General features: G+C 40.2%; 1 protein-coding gene across 1 annotated transcript in view; it reads right to left on the bottom strand.

The window, feature by feature from the left end:
- LTK (leukocyte receptor tyrosine kinase) overlaps positions 1–23,406 on the bottom strand; it is a 96,297-nt gene that overhangs the window by 36,069 nt on the left and 36,822 nt on the right. Inside the window, exons 2-8 of the mRNA XM_065064598.1 lie at positions 17,719–17,832; positions 13,232–13,387; positions 12,369–12,591; positions 5,932–6,071; positions 3,844–3,981; positions 2,734–2,886; positions 1,527–1,627 (exon numbers count right to left, since the gene is read on the bottom strand). Coding sequence (XP_064920670.1) covers positions 1,527–1,627; positions 2,734–2,886; positions 3,844–3,981; positions 5,932–6,071; positions 12,369–12,591; positions 13,232–13,387; positions 17,719–17,832 — 1,025 coding nt within the window. The remainder of the gene's footprint in view (positions 1–1,526; positions 1,628–2,733; positions 2,887–3,843; positions 3,982–5,931; positions 6,072–12,368; positions 12,592–13,231; positions 13,388–17,718; positions 17,833–23,406) is intronic.

The raw sequence follows: 23,406 nt of genomic DNA, 5'->3' as shown, positions 1-23,406 counted from the left end.
GTTATCTCTGCAGTAAAGCAGAGGAACACAGGGTTAAACTCCAGAAATGTTTTATCATTAAATGCTTCCACTAGTGTTAGGTTATTGCAGAAAAACAGTCCTAAATGCATTCCTCTTCAGTGTTCTCACCAGCTTAAAGATTCCTGTGAAAGGGTTTGAACCACAGTATAAATCTTTGAAGGATTCCCATCGTAACCACCCAGGTCAGTGTGTTGCACTGATACGGCTCAATCTGCATTCAGGCGCCAACTACATAGGACACAAAAGCACTCCAAAGGGAGAGCTGCCCTGCCCCAAATGCTCTTGAAATGAGGAATTAGGCTGTGTCTAGAGGCAGGAAGCCTCCATCCACATACTTGCTCCAAGTCATAGGCAACACCCATACGACAGGTGAGCAACCCTATCACCAGACCAAAAAGTATTTTGAAGCAGGACTCGTTCCTCTTTCTTTGGAGCAACCACTTCCATTTTGCCACAGAGCAAGAGAGAACTTCTATTTCCACTACAGCTTTGAGCCCTCAGCTGGTCTTTATATTACAGAGAGCATCAGCAGGAAAGGGAGCACACACAGGCACGTGCTGGAAAGAACAACCACAGGAAGGTTCCTTGCTCCTGAAATGTGGGTTCAAACCCTTGCCAGTGTGACCTGTACACTACAGCCAACAGCTACTGCTTCCCCTCCTCCTGGTTTTGTGAACCTAGCTCCAAGCACGTTTTATTTTGTTGGAACTACCCAGCAAACCTGGCCTGGATTTATAAATAAATATAAATGCTCAAGTTACATTTTTGGCAACTGCACTATATTTTTTTGCCAGCTTTGATTAGGAGGCATCAAAGCTTTCTATTTTCTTCTAGCAGGGCTGGACCCCAGCTCAAACTTGTAGCTTAATTTTCCTAAGTGCTGTGAGTACAATATTATTTAATATTTTTAATTCAAGCATCTTGGAGCTCCCCTTATTCTTTGTAGAGATTTGAGCTGAAGGCAGGTTATGTGATTTTATACAGACCAAATTGCCCTCACCTTTTGAAATCCCCGAAGAATGTGAACAGAAGTCTATTATCTTCATATTTTCCTGGAAAATCTTATGTCTACTAACTTCACACTCCTGTTCTCAGTAAATCTGTCAAGTTTGTTAACTCCTACAAAAGTACTGCAGACTTTTTGTAGAGAAGTCTCAGCAGCAGGTATACTGAATGGCTCAACAATCCAGAGAGCCAGCTCCCTTTCCTACAAACCAAAGCCACCCCATACAATTCAGGTGCTGGGTACTTTTCAGAGGAATAGTCGGTGCAGTTAGACAGGGGAGATTTTCATACAGAGGAGTTGATTTGGGGCTCCTGCTTTCTCTTACTGGAGATGTACTTCATGTCTCTTTTGCAGTTTTCAACAAGTAGCTAGCTAGGCAGTCTAGCCAACTCTTCTGCTTTTCAGTGTTTTGCAGAGTGTGGAGAATGAGCTGGTTGTGCATCCAGTGCCTACAGCCTGAAGATTAACTCCACAAAGGTGCTAAGACAGAGCAATATACCTGGTAGTCTTCAGTGGCAATACTGGCTGGCAGGCTGGTACTGTAAGCCTTGGCTGTAGCCCTCGTCTGAGTGTTGTCTGCTCGCAGATAGAGGAAGTGTCCTGTGAACAGAAAAGTGAGTCAGAAAAGGCAAGATGATGGTTTGCTTTTTTTTAATGGTCTCTTGAAATAATTTAACATCAGTGTGCTGAAGCACAGTGTAAGTAAGATGACAAGCACGGCTCGAGAGCAAATCTATTAGTGAGGATATAATAATCACTCTGGCAGATTTCAGCAGCACAAAAGTCAATATCCCAAACCTGTTCCTGGAACATAAACCCATAAACCTCAGACATCACTCAAGTATTTTCCCATACAGGAGCTCACATCAGTCTACAGTGAACTCCTAATCAGCCCTAATTCTTACAATATTAGTATCAATGACTCTTCGTGAGACAAACACTGAGCTGGAAGAGCTTATTTGTAGTCTTTGTTCCCAAGGACAAGCTCTCAAGAGACAAAGAGGACACTCATATGGACACCCTTCACTTTGACAGGGAATTGTGAGGAAAGACTCATCTGTGCTAACACTTCTGACTTTCAACCTGAACACATGAGGGTCTGGCCTCCCTCCTTATTTACCAAGCTGACAGTTCTGGGAATTATCTGACTCTTTTTATTGTAGTATTCTATGGCACAGAAAGTGTATGATCACTTGGACTTCAGATACGCTTACACGTGATGCTCTTCCAAACCCACTGGCGGAGTCTGGCAGAAGTCTCCAAAAATTTGTTTCTACAAAGGTTCTGCTTAGTTGTGTTGGGCAATTTTTTCTTTGTGATGCAACAGTTATCATGCTGCTACTGCAGTACTCTGCAGTTGCACAGCTCGTAAGAGGAAGAAGAAGGGAAAAAGTACACACAGAGGAAAGAAAATTCATTATAGATATATATATATTTTTAAGGTGAAGGAGAATCAGTGTCTTTGATAGTTTCATGTTAACTTTGTTGTAGAAGTTGTTTCATATAAAGTTTTGAATCACGTTCAGAAGTTAATTTTAGCTGCATCTGAAGTTCTTATAGGTAGCACTGATGTTAAAGTTCTTTTGGCAATGCCAAAAAATTTAAAACCTTTTTAAAAACCTAGGTTCAAGGCTCTTGTATACATATACATACACACACGCACACATATACACACAGAGAGTAAGAGAGAACTATGAGGAACCTACCACCAGCGGCTTGCAAGGTAGATCCTACAAAGGAGTCATGTGGAATCATTTCACTAAAACCCTGAATAGACCAAGGAGATGCTGCAGTTTCATTCAGTGTCCAGCCACATGGACCCTCTTCAAAAGAGCAATGTGAACCCTCCGGGAGACTGTCTACCATGGAGAACAAGAAAAAGCAGAAAAATATGAGAAACTTGATTACAGAAGAACATGAATGGCAGCAACAACTCATTGTGGTTGCCTAAGCTAACCAAACTATGCTACAAAGTTTTTTAACATTGAAATATTTATACATCTCATTTCTTTATTTTCAGAGCCACCCTCACAAAGCCAACACTTTGCTCTTGGAAATATTTGAGATTTTTCAGTTCTGTCCTGCTCTAGATACTATGCAAAACTGCAGCTCCCAAAGTGTAAAGAATGGTAAATCACTGCCATATGTTTGTAAAGGCCTTGCTGTATATGAAATTAGAGACATCAAAAAGTTTTCTGTGTTCACTTAAAGAAAGGTGAATCAACGGGTTATTTCAGATCTTTGCCACTGTTCTTGCAACAAAGCTACATAATGCCTCTTAGCACCACATGTACTGAATCAGGGGATTTCCCTGTCATGTCGTGCAAGAAACATTCTGAACTGGGATCTTGGAGGGACAGATTTATGACCGTGTTTTTGGCTGGCACTAGAAAGATGATCAGCACCTTCCACTGAAGGGAGGTTCAGACCTTGAGTCCAGAAGGAATTTCTCACCCAGCTGCAAACATGTACGTAAGATTTTGCCTTTCTGTGAAGTAGCAGAACCTATGAAAGCCAGGTCATTGAGGTCCTTATTGCCATATTGAAAAAACAAACAAACAAACACCAAAACAAACAAACAAACCCAACAAAAAAAACACAACAAAACAAAAAAAAACCCAAATCCACTTTATCCTATATAGGGTGAATTTTCAAAGAGAATCTTGGTTTCCAAACAATGTAAATAACATAAAATAATTCAGGAGGCAAAATACTGAATTAATCTAGAGATGGAATCAATTTAACCTATTTTTCAGTCTAAGTTATCTCTTCTAATGGGGTGAATGTTCCCACAAAGTGCCATGCCACATACTCACCACACCTCAGTCCTTCCTGTTCTTTGGCAGGGCAATCACTGATGAATTCACAGATTTGTAGGTGGCTGACACAGCCTCCATGAAGGCAGGGGAAGGTGGAGCCTTTATCATATATGGAAAGATCTTGGTTTTCTTTATCTAAAGGAAAAAAAGAAAAAGAAGCCCAGAGATGAGTTGGCAGAATGTGTATGATCCTTCATGAGCATCAGCCTTCATGTGTTGCACCTCAGAAAGTGTCCTTTGGGTGGTAAATGATACTCACCTCTGCTTTTTGCCATGTAGGTTTCTGTCCAGAATGACATTCCTGCAGATCACCTCAGCTCTCACTGAGACCAAATCTATTGCTCCTTTCTCTCTCACGCATTATCTTCTGCTGTGTTTGTGCTATCTTCAGTTATTTATTTTAATGAAGGATCATGCAGTTTCCTACCGTGCTGTGCTCCTCAGTTCCACACACGACTGTGCAGCTGTGACACGCTGCACGACACTCTGCTGCTGGAGGCAGAGATAGCCACTTAGCTCCAGTCCTGACAGACACATTGCTCTGCCCTACTGAGGCTCAGGCTTAACTAACACTCCTGCTGCTGAAACACTGTGCCAGCTCTGTGGCATCCAGTCTGTGAAAAGATCTGCTGTCCCAGCAAGTCGGCTCACTGTGCAGGAACTTTACTACCTAGTCTAGTCAGCTGCATTTTGGGAGCATTTCACTGACTGTACAGGTACCCAGCAACCAGGCTGAACACAATTTTAAAGTCTGATATTTACCAAAAGCAGGACTGCTAATGCACCCAACCTGTCCTGTGGATGTGTGTGTGTGCACCAGTCTGTTACGGACCTGAGGGTGCCCGTACATCTCTTCTCAACCTGCTCCCCTCTAGCAGAACTCTGTAAAGAAGTTCCACTGGGACTATTACTGCTCTGGAAAAAATGAAAAAGTTAGGGAATCAGCTCCAGAAGAATGAGAAAAGGACACCTCTGCAGCAATCCAGGTACAGTCTGAAACCGGTATTTCTTTATGGCACTGTGTTGTGCTGGGTACATGCATAAGCTTATGCAGGGACTGAGTGTTTAGCACAGGGCTCCAAGCTGCATGCATCCCCTTAAAACTCTGTGACTGTCAAAAAACACATTGCATTAAAAATAAAACATTTGTTAAATTAAAAGACTAATGACTGCAATAAAATTAAATCTCTAATATGATCAAAAGTAGCCTCATGAAACCGCTCTGTGAAACCAGAATTCTCTTTTTTACACTTGAAGCTTTTTACATTACATTCGAAGCTATTTCTACAGTGTCTGCAAAGTGGAGGCAATGGCATTATATTGATGCATAAAAACCAGGAAGTGAAGATGATTATGTCTCCAACTTGCTGGCTGCCTGTGCTGACAGATTCTTGTACTTCCAGGAAGCCTAAATGACATTAACAAGGTTCTGCACAGCTACTGAGATATCATTTGCATGACATTCACAACAGGACTGTAAGAGCCAGGTAAAACTGAGGATTTCTGAGCTGAGCACTCAGTACTTTGGAGATAATAATAACATTTCAACTAATTTCATTTTAGACAGAAGTTATCAGCCTGGCAGTAGCAAATATACCCCATGGAGCGCAGATCAATATTTTTCTTTATAGATTTGGAAGATAGAGCCCCAGTATGGAAAAAGCCTTGGTGACACAGGGTAGTCTTTTTTTCTTGATTATTTAAGAAAGAAAAATATTAAATGCCACAATAATCTAGGCAAAGACTTTTTTCCATCCCTCTTGCTGGATGAAGCATAAGCCCTGTTTTCTCATAGAAAGATCAAGCAAAGCAGATCTGGAAAGCAGAGAGGATCACTGAAATCAATTCTATAACTCTGAGCTTCAACCCTGTCTTCAGAGCCCATACACATGTGTGCACACACATAAAACACATGCAGATATGACTATGACAGGTAAGTACTGCCAGAAATGCCAGAGGAGACTCAGCTTTCATTTAACTCATATCTAACTGACTCCCTTATCACACTCATCAATTCTGGCGAGAATACTGCTCTCTTTTCTGACTGCATTTGGTTATTCCAGACCTGACTGTATTGCCACATACCATGAAAGCAGTTCCTGAGTTGCAAGGAGCCCACTGCCAGCACTTCAACCTCTTGTGCTCCACAGTTTGAATACAGCAAGGTGATTTTAAAAGGTCTTTCTATTCGGCCAATATGGGCCATCAGGTATTTCCATTTCATCCTAGAAGACAACAAAGAACTATCAGACATACACACAGCACACTGGAATCCATGGGGTCTCTAGCATGAAGTTTCTGCACTGTACCAAATAGGAGTAATAGCCTCGGCAAGGGGGACAGATCAATGAATGTAAACTCCAACATAACAAACAGGTGTTAATATAAAACAAGTGATGCTCAGCCCAACCAGCTCATTTTCGGTTATCTTTGCAGCAGATCCTATTGCTAATGCTGAAAAGATCGCGCCATTCCGGATGACTCTAAAGTTAAAATGGGGCTTAATTTATCACCAGTTTTGGACACTCCCCCCGATATGTGCCTTCCACATATTAGGTTATGTTCTGTTCACTCTCTGGATCTCCTCAAGCTAACACCGACATTGTATGTCCTGGAAGGAAGTGTCTGGCCCTGAACATTTCTTAGTTGTGTCAAGTGTGAGAATCTTTTTCTCTGTGCATTTTCTACCTAATCTCCCATCTTAAGAAGCTAGAGTATGTCTACAAAGCAAGAGGAAGAAAAGAAGGAATATTATAGAAAATACAGATTGCTCTGGTACATTACATTACACCACAAAAAGAAGTCATCACCATTAGGCAGCAAAGGTTTCTCAACTGCAGCACTTGTGGCCGTTCAGAGAAAGACAAATAGTTCTATGTAATTTTAACGAAGCTTGTTAGGCATCAAAAGTTGGAGATACCAAATGGAAATTTTCAAAGTACCTTTCTCAAATCAGTCTGACGAAAGGCAGGGTATTCAGGTGTTGTTAAAAAAATTCAGCACACACATAAACACCTGCAGATTCCCTAAACTCATCTGAAGTTGAGCTCCTCTTACCAAGGTGATCCTATTTCTGCTGTTTCCTGTTCCATCATACCATATTCAACAGCTCAATATAATTTATTTTAGCTTCAGAAATGTCCAGCCCTGAATTACAACTGCATCATCTCCACTACCCAACAAAGGACAATGACTGCTTTACTTTCATTCTGTATTACAGCGCAGCTTCAGGAATGTCCAGCACGTAAATATACATCATATAAATACACTTGCAAATATATTCCCCCTGCCACACTGTGGCGCAACAGCCGAGACTATTCAGCACTGCCCCAGAACTGAACCACTTCTGCTACATGACAGAGCTCTGTTCATCACTCCATTGCAAAAATCAATGGTCCTTAACCAAATTGGTTCAATGAAGGTAAGGACAGCCTTTAAACCTTTTGAATCTACCTATTAAGCATACTAGACCTTCCAAGCACTGAGACATAGTTCTAGTACCTTCACCAAGTTGCAATCTACCCCACAGCTGAGACATCACCACATCACCAGTGTTATCACACCCCTGAGTGCAGGACCCTGTAGCACACAGCTGCTGATTCACAAACAGTGGTACATTTAGCAGTAAGAACTAAAGAGATTACTGCTCCACAGTTGAAAACAATGACTAGTTCAGCTGCTGCACCTTAATCCTACATGGTTTATGAGCTAGATACTTTCGAATTTGCCATTTATAGCCTTGTACATAAAAATAAATTAAAACCACCAGTGATCTAAGTTAATAAACCAACCTCTGAAATGTCACAGCTGAGAAAGACGTGCTGTCCCTTCTGCCATCTCTGCTGGGAGAATTGTGGTGTCTTGTAGAAGAGCAAGGCCACTGTCTTAACCACTTGTGTGAACTGGCAGCTCTTCTGAGTCAGAGCCCTAAGGCACCATGACACATCCTAGTTGTGCACTCTAGTACTGAAATTTGACTCCATTTATAACACCACAGGAAAAGCTGGCAAGCATCCAGAGACTGTAAAAATGACAAGCAGCTTTGCGTCATCCAGAATGCCTTTGTATACGGAGTCTCATCATCATCAAGGTATTCCCCTTCAGAGAAGGCCTCGCCCCAAAGATCCAGCTGCAGCAAGATTTCTAATGCTGTAAATAATTACACTTTCTTTGCTTCATCTCACTATCCAGACAGAAGCCAGTTAGAGCCAGTTTAATTTTTTTAATGGAACCAGGAATGCAGCCCATTGTCAATCTCGCAGCAGATGGATCATTGCAGCAGGCTTCCAGATCAGCCCAACTTGGCAATACCTTTACTATTGATTTTATGTCAAACTAGATCTCAAGTAATGAGGTAATATTACTCTTCTTCTAAATAGAGATGTGAAAATTTATCAGCATGTATGGGAGGGCTATCAGATTCTGACTTGATTTTAAGAAATTTGCATGGATAGAAAGTTCAGCGTTGCAAGCAACCTGATGCTTAAGGCAAGAGAATTCAAGATTCACTCTGCAAACCTATAATTTCAACCCTTGGTTTGTAATTTCAACTTTTTATTTTTATTAACCTCCCAAAACCTCCTCTGCAGAGCAAAAGTTTTCTTCTTCTCCTTCCCAATTCTTTCTATGTCATGCCTTTCCATATCCAACAAGCGTAACTGTTTGTTAGTTTTAAGAAAGACTATCTTAACATTAAGAACAATTTCTTCATTAAGAATGAAAAATCTAATGCATCCGAACAGGAAAGCTGAAACCTTTTCTGAATCAGGGGAACTCACTGCATGGGTTATTGCACAAAGGTATGTATACTAAATGCTTCTAGGGTCAATCAATGAACATACAAATCAGAAACTTTATATTACTTTTCTACAGATAGAAGGTTGTTCTCTGCAAGTCTTCACAAACATCCAGTTCTAGCCATTGGGCTTAAAAGGAAATAGAAGAGAGAGCAGAACACATGCCCCCCCTTCCTGCATTCACCAGCCAGTTAGACCCAGTGTATTTTTGGGTGCGATTTCAACAGAAGCACAAGGGGCAGTAAATCATACTCCCAGATTAGTATTCAAAAATTAGAGTCCTATATAACAGCTGGACAACCTCTCCTTTTCTAGCCACATTTTTTTAAATCAAAATGGCTGTGCTTATTGTTGTCAGTATATATTAGGCATTTTCTGAGGACACTTACCAGACTACTCCCTTTCAAAAGCTCATGTAGTTTGATACCTCATTTGTGAAACCCAAATGACCCTACCTGTTTCTAGACATTGAGATTAGCTACATGGCAATGTTTCCATCTTTGACAGTAGAAGTTAAGTAACTTTTGCAGATAAAAACAACCACATTAGTGGAACAGAAGTGTCAAAACCAGTTTCTACAAGTGTCTTAGAAGCTGGTAGGGCATTTTAGCACTGCCACCCCCGCCTTGTCTCCTCCCCCTCCCACCCCCAAAGAAAGGGACACACACACACATACAAAACTAAGCTGTAATTGTTTTGTGAGGTTAGATGACTGAAAACCCATGTGTGCACATGGCTGTGAACTTTTTGCTCTTTGACCTGCCAAGACTATCATGACCAGTGTCTTGTACTTCAGAAAGAAAGAAGATCAAGATCAATTTGGCTTACTGACCATGGAAAGGGAAAATATCATCCCTGCCCCAAGTGATGCATTTTTGTTTTCACTGGAGTGGGATTACTGAGACTTGAAAGAAACTAGCCCCTTACTGAACCAGTTTCGGCTGACAATACTGGAATAATTTTGGTCAACAACAAACACAAGCATGTGACGCCATTCACAATAAAAGTACACAGGACTCAGAAGAATTTTCAGCTGTGACTGCTCCTGAGTCTGCATGATAAAGAGAGAAAAGGCGAGATAAACAAAATAGTAAAAAAGACATTAGATGTGACCTGAGCCAGCACTGTAACTGTAACCCTGAGAAAGTGAAGACAGCTTTCTGAGCCAAGTGCCAGATGAAGAAGGCTTGGACTTTCAAGAAAAGCTACAGGCTCTTGATGATTGAGCTCTGCTGAGATAATGAGAAATATAATTTTATATATTTTTTTGTAAATATATAGAATTTTGAACACCTCACTTCCTCAGTAATTCTCCCTCTACTGGTAATAACTCGGAATACCCACACCTTATAGAGTGGTATATAGTAATAAATATCGTGACTTCGCCCTACTTGTTAAGAAGACACTGTGTCTCAAGTTCCATCTGTTTCTTTGTTCTTTCACTAAGATATATGTGTGAAAAAATGAGTGGCAGGTTCAATACTACAAATTTAATGATAAATCCTAGCAGCCAGTAAAGTAGACAGCACAACTTTCTCTCATGCATGACACATATCCAAGCTTTTGGGAACTGTGTAGCTAGCTGATGGATCCTGAAGAAAGAAACACCATCAGGAGAATATTTCCAGGTCCAGAAAGGGGACAGTTCACTGAAGTGGTCTGGTACAGCTGGAATTTATGGAAAAGTACAGCTTGATCCTGGAATTGAGGCGTGATAAAAGGGACTGAAGCAGGATTTTCTGGAGTGCCAGATTATCTGGAAAAGTGCCATCTAGCCTTTTTTCTATATCTAAGTTTCTACTTTGATCTCACAACAGTCCCTTGGTAGTAACTGTCAATGGTTAAACTATGTACTACACATAGGCATCTATCTCAAGGTCATTTGCTCTTTCTCCTCCTCGTTCTGCTCTAAATTGTATGTCAGTGTTTGGTTAAAACAAAAACCTGTAGAACTTCCACTCCCATGGAAAGCCCCTGGAAAGCAGGAACGCTTCAGGATGGTCTCTCTTCGTAACAACCAATGCTGTTAAAATCTTACTTGTGGAGGGAATGTTCATTTCAGACTATCTGCCTAATGAGAAGCAGCTAAATCACTCTGTTAGAAATAATTTTTTGTCCTACCTGCACACTCAGATTTTTCTGGAACTGTACAGAGATTTTAAATATTTTCCACATAATGAGGGAGAAAAGGAAGGTTATTTGACCTAAAATGGCTCTTAACTCTGCTTCTATCTGTTCCTTCCCCTCCCTTCTGTCTTGATTTAGAACAGGACTCAGCCACCTTCCATCTTTAAAACCTTAATACTAAACCCTCTGATCTTACCAGTGTTTAATTTCATTCACTAAGAAAAAGTAATACCAATGTCTGTGACAACTTCCAGTAAAGCTTACTCCATTCTAATGTCATCACTTTTAGATAGATGATAATCTTGATTTCAGGTAGAATTGTTTTGCAGTGCTCAAACAAACTGTTGAACAACATCTATGATCCATTCCAGAGACACTGCACTGATTGTGATCAAAGCCTGGTCTGGCCAGTTAGGCAAATCAAAAGTGTGTTTTATGTGCTTATTAGAGGGGAATGGAGCTTTGGCTGCAGTTGCAGAGGCTTGTTGAACACTCAAAAGCAGCAATGGCAGCTATAGGTAAAAAAAGGACATTAGAAATTGATCCCATAAAATGCAAGAGTTACCTTGTGAAATTAACAAGAAGGGGAAGGAGTAGCCAGGAAGGAAGTGAGCAACAGCTAAAAGCAGGAGAGAGAGAGAGAGGGATCTGAAGGAAAATAAATACTTTTTTTAGTCAAACTCTGTTATCTTTGGCTGACCAGAAGTCTTGGCTACAGACATCTATGGCAGTCTGGGGAGTGCCAAAGAATCCAAAGAAAACAAGAACTGGGATCTATTGCTTAAGTTCTCCATGGGAGTCAGTCAGGTGATGGAAATAAAAAGCTGTGTTGTGAGTCTGATCCAGGTTCTTAAAAGGCAGATCACAGCAAAGGAAAAACTAGCACATGGAAAATGGCAAAATCTGATGACATGGACTTTTCCCCTTCTTTTCCTGCTGTAATTAATTCATTTTGCCCATTTCTTCTCCTAGCTGCATTCTGCTACACACTGGAATGAAAAAGGAAAGAAGTGGGAAGATCAAAGAGGAGAGAATACAGGACAAGACCCAGGGTTGCTGCACTTCCTTTTTTCATCTTCACCTTTTCTCACCTCTAGCCTCTGTTTTTCCCCTCCCTGAGCTCTGCAAATGAAGCAGAAGAGGATGCTCCTGAACTTAGCAGACAGGGAGAAATTAGAAAACAGGCAAAGATAACCCTACCTCAAAATGACAAATGTGACCCTTGTAACAATGATAGGACCCCTCAAATACTTGGAGGATATCAGTCATGTTGCCAATTCAGTCTTTGGACTGAGTGCATATTACAGCTATGTTCCCAGCATCAGTGAGAGAGTCTCTTGACCCTTCCAAATGTGAGGAGACAAGAGTGAGTCCCAAGCAAGTGTGTTCTTTGCAAAAGCAACACATAAGACCTGGGTCTGTTACAGACATCCTGTCAGGAAGCTGCACACTTTAGTCCTGAGAATTCTACCTTCATTTTCTGCTATAACAGCAGCACTGATCTCAAGAAGGGTAAAAATGCTGATAAACAGTGGTCTGGAGGGGCTTTGCCCTACCCTGCAATTCAAAGTCTAAACAGCTGCAAATCAATGGTCTTACCTGGCATCCTCCTCATGGCCAGCTCTCAGAGAAATTATTATACTTCTGTTTGTCTCCACATATCTGATTTCAACTGTGAACCTCTGGAGGAGAGGAACAGCATCCTGTGAATATATGGCCAGTTCCAGCAAGCAAGAGTCCAAGCTCCCAGGCAGGATGGGGCTATGCAGGCTGAACTCACATCTATCTGGGAGCCTACTGGTGTTCAGGAGGAAAATGTCCCCTGTGAGGAAATAAAAACAAAACAAAACAAAAAAAAAAGAGACACACAGTGTGGATGGAAGAGAGATAATAAGATCAAAAATGGATAAGGAATTTGAAGAAAGGAATCGTGAGAAGAAAGGAGAGGACTATGCACCAAAAGAAAAAAAAAAAAAAAAAAAGAGTAGAGAAAGGATAATAAAATAAAAATTATGGAAATAAGAAGTGATAGAAGGAATGACAAGAGAAGAAACCAAACAAAGCAGAGTGAAGATGTTCAACAAAACAACAAAACGAAAGCAAAAGACTTTGCGATTCAGACAGCAGACATGTGGAGCCAGCCCTGGCTTGTAAATGATTGAGCTTCCTAAGAAAAATCCAGTCTCTGTAAGCAAAGAACAGGGACATACAAAAGGAACATATAAAGGGGCTGGCTGTATACGGGGTACATACACACACAACTCGGGCAGTACACACACATTATGTGGCTCTTAGTGACTCCTGGGCACTGACAGCGCGCTTATGAGTTGTGCATATGGCAGCATTTTCAGTGGCAAGTGCTGGAGGCCTCAGCCTGCTGCCTCCTGCTGCTGCACCCACAGCTGCTACCAGTGCTGGGACAAAGCACGTGTCCACTTGAAGGGAACTGTAGCTCTGCCTACCTTCAACATCCCCACGGGAGGAACTGTTTTCCAGAAGCAGTTGCTGCCTCTCCTGAGACACCAGGACATCAAGTGAAGATAACACCCAGTCCGGGTTTCCAAAATTGTCTGTAGACGTCACCCATGAACAGCTTGAGCCGATGATACAAGAGATTTCTGTTATGAGAAACCAAAGGTTTCACTGAGGTCTTCCCCAGTTCAAAGGGCAGGGGTAATGCAAGCACATGAATGAGCAGATCTACAGTGTATGGGGCCATGTCTCCCAAGAAATGGATGAGTTGAATGGGAACAAGGAAGTTTGTCTCATGCAATAACAACAGAGTCTCTCCCAGGGTGGTTGCAGGAACATGCCAGAAAGAAAAACAACCCTGCAAATTCTTGGCAGGTGTAAATCAGTATCCTCCCACTGGTATTACCAGTGAATTTGCAGCACTGGAAAGTCTAGCATACACGTACATAAATGAGAGTAATACCTGGTGCAGCAAGGATATTGAAACTGAATAGATTTAGCATTTTGGCAGAAAGGAAGAAATGAAACTCTAAGATCAACCCTCTCTCAGCAACAGAAAGAGCTTGACAGGGTCTCAAGCAAAATAGCCAAGCAATGCAATTTTACATATTTTTTATTTATTTATGTTTTTAAAACAGCTTTGCTTTCCTCTGGCAGAATGGACAAGAACACCATAACAAACCCCAGACCCCATTCGCATCATTGAGAACACTAGATCATCCTGGTCAGAATTTTTCATAATCAGCATATTATAAACCAGACAAGAAGTAATTCACTGTTCTCTCATCAATCCACTATAAAGTCCCTGAAGGGATGTTAGCTGCACAAAGCTCTCCCACACAGAGGGGGATGAATAGACATGGTAAGCTGATATTAACTTCATGATATTTATTTTCAGTAGTAATAATAATATTACAGTAATAACTGGAGGACCTCCAGGCCATATGAGAAATAATAAGAGACTGAACATTTGTATTTGGGATCCTGACACTCATAGGGTATTCAGACCTTGCAAATATGAGTGATATAATTTATCCCTTTGGTAGTTCTGTTTCTGGGGAGGAGAAAAGACAGGTATGAAGAACAGAATTAAGGTCAGGGATATAACAAGGATAGTTGGTTGCACAGGCAACATAGGTGGGGCAGAAATAAAAACATAAGAGCCTCCAGAAGATTGGCTATACTTTAACTAAACTTTCAAAAAAGAAGAAATGGAAGCATCTTCTGAGTGCAACAGCCAAAGCAGACAAATGTTTTCCTAATTTTTAAAGTTGGCTGTAACTATATTTTTATAAAACAGCACCTAGCATGCAGGGGTAAGAGAAATGCAGATGTTGCAGATCACTGTGGCTTGAGACAGGCTTTGAACTCCCACCCTTGCAGCCCTGCCTGAAACTGGAGGTCACTGCCTCTCTCAACCTACCAGCTGGGCCAACCACCTGAAGAGCTTCTGAGCCCACCTCCTCAAATCCATATGGCTTAGTAAAGGCGTACTGCACCGTTCAGTCCATCAATTTCAAATGGAAGCCACAAGCAGGTGAACTGTCAAGGTGTGCGTGTGCATATGCAACGCCACCTTCCAGCCAGGCACAGGAGGGAGGACACCAGCCACTCTCCTGGTTCTGCAGATCCAGGGAAAGATGTTTGTGCACAGCTCCAGGCGATGGTTTGATGATCCAGTAAAACAGCTTTAGGGATCTCAACAGCTCAGAAACTCCATGGCTGTGTGACACAAAGCAGAGGCCTGATCCAGACCTGCTGTGCTGTTTCAAATCTATTGAAGTTTGACAGGTTAAATCAGTACCCACAGACTTACTGCCAGTAGCAGTAATATTTTTATCAGGTAAAAATTTAGTTGGTCATAAAACCCAGAAAGCAATTTCTCTCACAACAACACGACAGTCCAAGAGAGCAAAGTGACTGCTCAGGAAAGAAAAAAATTCCCTTTCTTTCTTATATAGAGGATTACTTGAAACTAATATTTATGACAAAATCATTTCATTAAATCTTACAAATACCCCTGCGTGCAGTAGCAATGCAGATTTAATCCTTAGAACATGCCTGACATAACAAAAGCAGTTTGCAGCTCATGTGAGTGAATACAATGTTCTCCTTCAGAAGCACCTAATTCCCATACTTTCTGGGCTATATAAAGCCTGTCTGCCACAACCTGAGACCTGGGAGGATCTGAATGCCTGGAAGAAGAGTCTGAAATAGATGGGACAAGTTGTTGACAACTGGTAAGAAAAAGGCCTCTGAGCTTTCTGGCAACAGATCACGTGCATCGCGTTGTGGTGGAAAGATCAATCAACAAGAAGCTGTTGTTCAGCATAAATTGCAGGGCAGGAGAACTGGGTACACCTGTGTGGTCACAGTGCAAGAAAATACTGAAAGCTGCAACCTCTGACACTACTGTGTACCGCCTTACAGATGCTTCATATCCAGCTTTGCTTAGTACTTATGAACCTGGAGAACCTCAAGTGTAGGTCCCCAGAAAGGCAAAGTGTGGCAGACATGAAAAGGAAAAAAAGTAAATTAGAGAGATAAATAGATCTATTTTACTACAATCAGAAAAGGACATTTTAAGGTGTTACAGAAGTGCTCTGAAGAAAAGCTCATGGACAGTCATAGGGCATGTCAGAAAGGAGGTTCTCACTTTAAATAACTAGATACCATCTGCAAAATGTTACTATAAGGAACGCCTCTCTAGCAAGTCCAGGTCACATTGCCATCTCCTGTAAAGAACGTGTGTGACTTTTCTAGCATGCACAGGCCTTTCTTTCTTGTTTAGCATCTTCATTAATGACCTGGATTGAAGGGGGAGATTGCACCCTCAGCAGGTTCATAGAGGCACAAAACCAGGAGGAGCAGCTGACATACCAGATGGCTGTGCTGCCATTCAGAGCAGCCTGGACAGGCTGGAGATGGGGTTGATAGCTACCTTTTGAAGTTTGACAGAAGGAAATGCCAAGCCCTGCACCAGGGGAGGAATAACCCCTGGCACCAGTACATGCTGGGGGCTGACTGGCTGCAAAACAGCTCTGAAGGACTTTGGGGTCCTGATGGAGAAGCAGCTGTCCAGAAGCCAGCAATGCACTCTTATAACAAAGGTGGCCAACAGCCTTCTGGGCTGCATTAGGAAAAGCACTGCCAGCAGATGGGAGAGAGGTGATCTTCCCCTCTACTCAGCACTGCTGAGACCACATCTGGAGTACTGTGCCCAGCTCTGGGCTCCCCCACACAAGAAAGAAATGGACTTACTGGAGTAAGTCCAGCATGGGTCCACAAAGATGACTGAGGGACTGGAACATCTTTCATAAGAGGAGATGCTGACAGAGCTGGGAATGTTCAGCATGTTGAAGAGAATGCTCAAGGAGATTTTATCAATGTGTACAAACACTTGATAGAAGGGAATGAAGAGGAATCCAGACACTTCTCAGTAGTGTCCACTTGACGTAACAAGAGGAAAAGGGCACAAATAAAACAAACAAACAAACAAAAAATCAGGAAATTCAATCTGAACACAAGAAAATACTTTTTTTGCTGTAAGAGTGGTCAAACACTGGAACAGGCCATCCAGAGAATTTGTGCAGTTTCCATTTGCGGAGATATATTTGGATACTGTCATGGGCAACCAGGTCTAGCTGCCTCTACTTGAGCTGGGAGAGTGGGGCTTGGACTAGATCCTCTGAAGAGGTTCCTTCCAGCCTCAACCATTCTGTGATTATTTCACTAAATGAAAAGGTATCATTTCAATTTCCAAGATTCCACACCACTGACAGCAAGTGGTTCATTCTCTTAGGCATTTATAAAGTATTGTATTTCCTATGTCTGTCCTGGAATCACAGTAAGGTCAAATTCATCCTACCTATCTCACAAGCATTTTGTCCTGCTTACTGGGCTTTTACAATGACTAGAAAAAGAAAACCACGGTTGAAAAAAAACTTCATTTGGCATTGTCACTGTTTATTGCAGGACAACAATGAGCATGGCAGATGCTCTCTGTTAACCCTTCTCTGCCCTCCCCCAAGGGAAGAGAAAAGGAGAAAAAGGTATGAAGAAAGGTGGTTTGTTCTATAGTTGCTGGAAAGCAGCTCCACAAATTAGCTTTTATTTCAAGAACTCCCAAAGCCAAATCCGGTGGATTTCACTGTGCTGATGGAGATTAAAAAAAAATATATATATATATATATTTATATATATATATATATATATAAATAAATAAATAAATAAATAAATATATATAAATAAATATTATATATATATATATATATATAAAATATTTTTTTTTACTGCTTCTTTGTTTTTATAAGGAACTAGGGATTCCCTTAAGGTTATGCTGGCCTTTTTGGATCATTGCTCCATTTTCTGTCAGAAAGCCAGGGGCACATCCTTCTGCCAAAGGGTCCTTGTGACTACCAGCATCTACCTTGTATTTACATTCTGAAGTAGAAATAAGGAAGAGGACTTGTAGTACCTGGTTTAGAAGGCTGATGCAATGACACCATCCTGTTTTTTATCTGGGACAGGTTCTGAGGTGAATTTGGTGAAGAAGAATTTTCTTCATGTGATCCAGAAGAGGAGACAATAACTGTGACAAAACAAAAAGAACAAGGGAAGAGTTTGGCGTTTCTATACAAAACTATGCTCTCATATTGTTAAACGTGAACATATATTCAACAAAGCCCTGTCATATTACATCCACCCTCCTTAGCGTGTAGTGGTGCAACGCTGTCCTGATAGTGTTTCAAAATACCCTACCGCTTCCCGGAAAGCATAACTATAACAAAATACTTTACTTATTAATGTCATCTTTCCTATTCTTTATCCACCCCAATTTTTACCAGTAAATAACTTCTAAAGAGACACTGTATATTCCAGTAGTTCCTATGTTGCAGTAACAGTAGCTGTACCTATAAAGCATTCATGTTGGATGGGGCTTTGAGCAAGCTGATGCAGTGAAAGATGTCCCTGCCTATGGCAGGGGGATTGGACTAGATGATCTTTAAAGGTCCCTTTTGACCCAAACCATTCTATGATTAGAAGAGGAGTTCAACGGTTAAGATACATGTTAGCCATACAATACACAACATGGATTTATCAGCAGTCTTTTGGGAGCACCTGCACAAGTGCTCTCCTCTTCACCACACAAGAACAACGCCCCGTCTGAAACTAACGCGAATTAAACCTTTGCATTATTGCACATATCCAGAGAACAGATGCATTTCTTACCGCCAGACAAGAAGCACGGATTTTCAAAGGAATCAGGTAACTTTCTTGTGTCTAATATCTAATAATACATGGTCTCTCCAATACCCTTCTTATTAATCTGCCTGCACTGCTCTATCTCAGGGATCCATTTGCCATATATCTATATAAACCTTCATCAATAACTGTGACCTTTGATCATAATTATGACACCAATACGTATACATTTGTGCATTTTTATTCAGATAAAATCCTAAGAGTCTTGATGTAAAGTTTGGTTATGCTGGAAAAAAGATGCACATCTCAGAAGATATAAAAGGCCTTAGAAATTGTTTTCTACTTCACTAGCGTGAATATTAAATTCAGCATGCTAAGATTAGCTGGTTTTAAATAGGGATGTCCTTCTTGATTTAATTTTTGTTATTCAAAGTAAAACAAGTTTACCAAATTATTATTCATTGTAGTACTTCTGACAATTTAGTTTCCCTTACCTTCTGACTTCTCTTTGGAACAGCTCATACCAACAATGGCTTTTTTATTTATCTAATCTGTGCACGTGAAAATACACACGTCCTAAACTAAACATGCAGTAATTTTTATTTAAGGTTGTCCCTGCTGTTTTCTTTTATAGAAATCACAAACAAGTTGACCAGAACAAATATATTTCTTTGCAAAAGGTGTTCAAAGACAGAAAGATGTAAAATGAGTTGCTTTCAAACCTCAGCCATGTGTGTTATCAATTCAGCAATATAAAAATGTGAAATCGTGTCAAAGGAGATAGGAATCCTATTCACATGAATTGCAGCTGAGACAAAGATGTAGATACATGCCATTGATAACAGCCAAGGAATTCTCAACAGAACTAATTTGAACAGTAATATTATGAAAATATACAGAAGGATCTAGGAAACAAAAAGAAACCCCAAAACTCAGAGCATATGTTCAGCTTTTTTAAACTTATCACTGCTTTTAGTTTTTCAGCAATATCTGCTCTGATTTTAAACTGCTAAAACGATTTTCATTCTAATATATATGACAATGTGGATCACACAGTGAGTTAAATGTTGTGGAATGTTTCATTGCATGAGAAAGCTGTATCCTTCCATCTTTTATTATAGTACTGAAGACAGCCATCAGTCTTTATGGGGTTCCAAGGAAAGGATAACTTTAGAACAGAACAGCATCATGCTGCAGCAGACACAGGCTGATCTGTGGTCTCCACAGCCCAGCTGTTAAACATCACACTTCCTCCTGCCTCTGTGTTCAAATATGTAGAGGCAGGAGTGTTTGAAAAGATGATTCTGCACTGTAGATAAGACACTGACACTGGTCTGCTAAGTAAGGTATCTTCAATAATTGGATTAAATCCTCAAAAAGAATGTGAATTCTTGTTTGGCCAGCCTTAGGAAAGGCTTGCCTTTCTTGGCTTGCCTTATGAAAAGAATGGGGAAATCGCCTCATAAAACTGTCCAGAAATCCATGCTAAAAATCAATCACATATTTCAAACAAATCTATTTCACCATATTAAAAGAAATTCTGCTGGAATAGAACAAAACCTCTTGACAACTTGAGTCTGCTCCTCCCAAATTAAGTTCTGTGCCTGTTGAGGTGTTGTTGAGTTCTATATCTCTTCATCTTTGTTAAGTGCTGCTGTAGCTTCAGTATTTACTTCCCCCGGGGCTTTCTGTAAAGTCTGTTCCACCCACTCATCTCCTCACATGCCCCAAGTTGTTAATGTATTTTGGAAACAGTCTGAATATCATGGACGCACAAAACACAGTACAGCCACAGCAGAAGTTCCACTAAAACTTAATCAAAATATTTGACTTGTGCTCCCCCCACCCCCAATTACATAAACATCTTTGGGATTTTCCCCTTCTTTCTCATTAGCAAATACAAGTTCCAGTGGCAGAATACCATGAACAGAGGCCTAAGCTACTTGAAACACGAATTTACTGCTTTAGTGTGAAAAAAAAATTCCATTACCATTGGTGATGGCTGAAACAAACAGGATAAAAACATTTTTTGTACCATTGAGATAAATGTCTAAAAAAGTTTGCTTGTCTGGTATTATGATATACAAAAACTTAGTGACAGCTTTGTCACAAAGAGCACTGCATAAAACTTAATCTGCTAATTACATTACCCACTGCACAGACTGTCGGTAACATCCTGTTCAATTTTGGCAAATAGCCAAGAGGGTTCATTCAAATGCCTCATAGTAACACTACTCACCTACTCGGGGAAGATGCCACTTACTGAATTTGGCATATAAGAGGAAGGAAAATCAGTCACTACAGCCAAGTTCACTGAGAGACAAAATATACTTGGACAGAACACCCTATACCCAGTGGTATAGGGAATTTGTTCATATGCATCCACAGAAATATACCCCCATTCATTTCTTTCCTCGTGGCACGGAATTTCTGGCTATGACTAAACAGAAGGGGACTCACAGTATGATGAATCTATGCATGAGATCTGGATAGTGGTTTTGTAACATTCCAGTCCAGCCTACACTCTTACTTGATGTCTCCAATATTTTTCTCACTCATTCAACACCTCTGATTGAACTGAAAATCAAGTGAACACAATCACTAACATAAACTATTCTTCACTTTTCTTCGAAACTGGGAACTCTAGGGATGCTTCCAATAACCCACATCATATCCTCTCATACATGCTGTATATAATTCTCGCATTACATGAACTTCAGCATTAAACAAGTAATAAAGGCTGTCTCTTAATAACTACATAATTTCTCTGTCTTGAACAGCAAAAGACAATGATTTAAGTGAAAAGAAATAAAAGGTGGAGAGAGAGGAGATCTGTGATTTTAAGCTAAGTCTGCCATCAAGGAACATAAGGTGATTAGGAGGAAACAGTACATGTAACAATATTCAACTGTCATGGCAAAAATATGGGATCTTTTCAGAGCACAGCACAAATCCATCGCTTTTTCTGTAATCAAACACAGTAAAACCAGAAGCCTCCAGCACTCAGAAGGTAATTCCATTTCTTTCACTATCTTACAGAAAAAAAAGCATTCAGACACCTCCAGGGCTGAAATTTTTCCCGAATCTTTATGTTACTTTGCAGAAAAGAAGAAAATTACAGAAAATACTTAGAGAACTCATGATGGGAAATCAATTCCAGGTCAGCCAAGCCATCTTCCTGCCAAAACAGAAATTTCCTTCAGAGCATTTTCTAGTGTTTTTCCCCATCTAATATAAAAATAGCTACTCAATATTTCTCTTTGCCTCTCTGAGTAGATAAACTAATATATAAATAGATCTGACTGTCAGGAAGTCAGACTAGACAAAAAGAAGACTCTCTGTCTACTACCTATCCCAGTACTTTTCAATTACTCCTAAACCTTCCACTTTCATCTCAATAAATAATCTCTCTCCTTCATGAATTTTTACAACTTTAAGTTTGGAAATGTCACTGTTAAACCACACACAGCCTAGAATTTACTCTTACAGGAAACTTAACAGACAGAGTTAATCAACAATGATTCCTATTTATACTTTTGCTCTAAACCTACATGTGACATAGTGATTTGTACCAGCACAAGCATGCATTGAAGTATATATCAAACATTACCAGTTCAGGTACATGACCAAAGTTGGAATGTCCTACATACACACTGAATTTCACAAAACTTCTAAACTCATTAAAAAAATGACACTGCAACAAGAACTCTTTCCAAATGAGCCCTTTAGACTGACATGCAATTATAAATAATTTTCTAGCTCTTTGATCCTATAGCAAGGGTTCTGATATTCTTATTCAGACTGATGTTAAGGCAACAATCTTTATATTACCAAGTAGTCTTATTCACATGAGTAGAGTGCATTTCAACACATCTAATTAAATACAGCCATTCAACACATTCTATTTATCCTTTTTACATACTAATGCAACATTAATTTTTTTGCAGTTCTCAACAGTTTCTTCAGTATCGCAACAGTTACTGAAAAATTCAACACGGATGTCTTTCAAAGCTCCTTAGCTAGTTCTTTCAAAATTCTTGAACACAAGTTGCCTTGATGCCTTTTAAAAACCAGGCATTTAAATAACTGCTTTTTTGTAACATCTTTGTGTTGTAATGAAAACTATTACATTATTTCTATAAGACAGTGAAGTATCAATTATTGGTTTTTGCTTTTTCCTAGAATTTTTTATTGAACTCTTTTTCTTTTTGACTCTGTTATTGACAAACCTACTACACACATGTATGACAGATTCATTTGGTTGCTAAGATGCAAGTAATGTACTTTATTCCTTATTTTATACCAGCATAGCCTGCCCTTTCAGGTATATGTTTGTGGCTTTCCAGCTGTTTACACAACCAATTGTTATCTGCATTTTTATGTCCACAGCCTTTCTTTCAACTGAGTTAGTGTGATGTTGTTTTAAACTTTGGGAGATTTGTCTCTCCTGAAGTAGCAAGATAAAACACTTCAGATGTTATTTAGGCACCAAAGTCAAAATACATATCAGACCACTTCAGATTTTACTCTGTTTCAAAGAAGTGTGTATTCAAGCCACAATCATTTGTATAAGTTTAGTTCTCAGCTAAGTTCCTACCTCAATTCTTCATTTGCTGAGAATAGGTCTAAGACAATATCCTAACATCTGATATGAGGATTTGCATTCAGATGTTGTCATCTACTCAACATTTGCAAAGGTGGTCTCATGCTAGCAGAATGAAAACTCCCAATATGCCACTTGTATTCAGGGATTCACACACACACACACAAAAGCTTTTTTTCCTCACTTACACACAGCAGGCTAGTTAGTATTTCTTCCAGGTCTTTAGTTGGATTTGACAGTCTATAGCAGTCATAAGAAAGCACATCAATATTTATTTTAGGTATTAGCTGATCTTTTGGCCTTTGAGATAATCTGGTTCAATGGCTGGGGAAACAGGAGATGTCATTTCTGCCACGC

Source organism: Columba livia, chromosome 5 (genome assembly GCF_036013475.1).
Source record: "Columba livia isolate bColLiv1 breed racing homer chromosome 5, bColLiv1.pat.W.v2, whole genome shotgun sequence".
Lineage (NCBI taxonomy): Eukaryota > Metazoa > Chordata > Aves > Columbiformes > Columbidae > Columba > Columba livia.
Note: the sequence above shows the minus strand (reverse complement) of the source record. Positions and strands in the feature narration are given on the sequence as shown.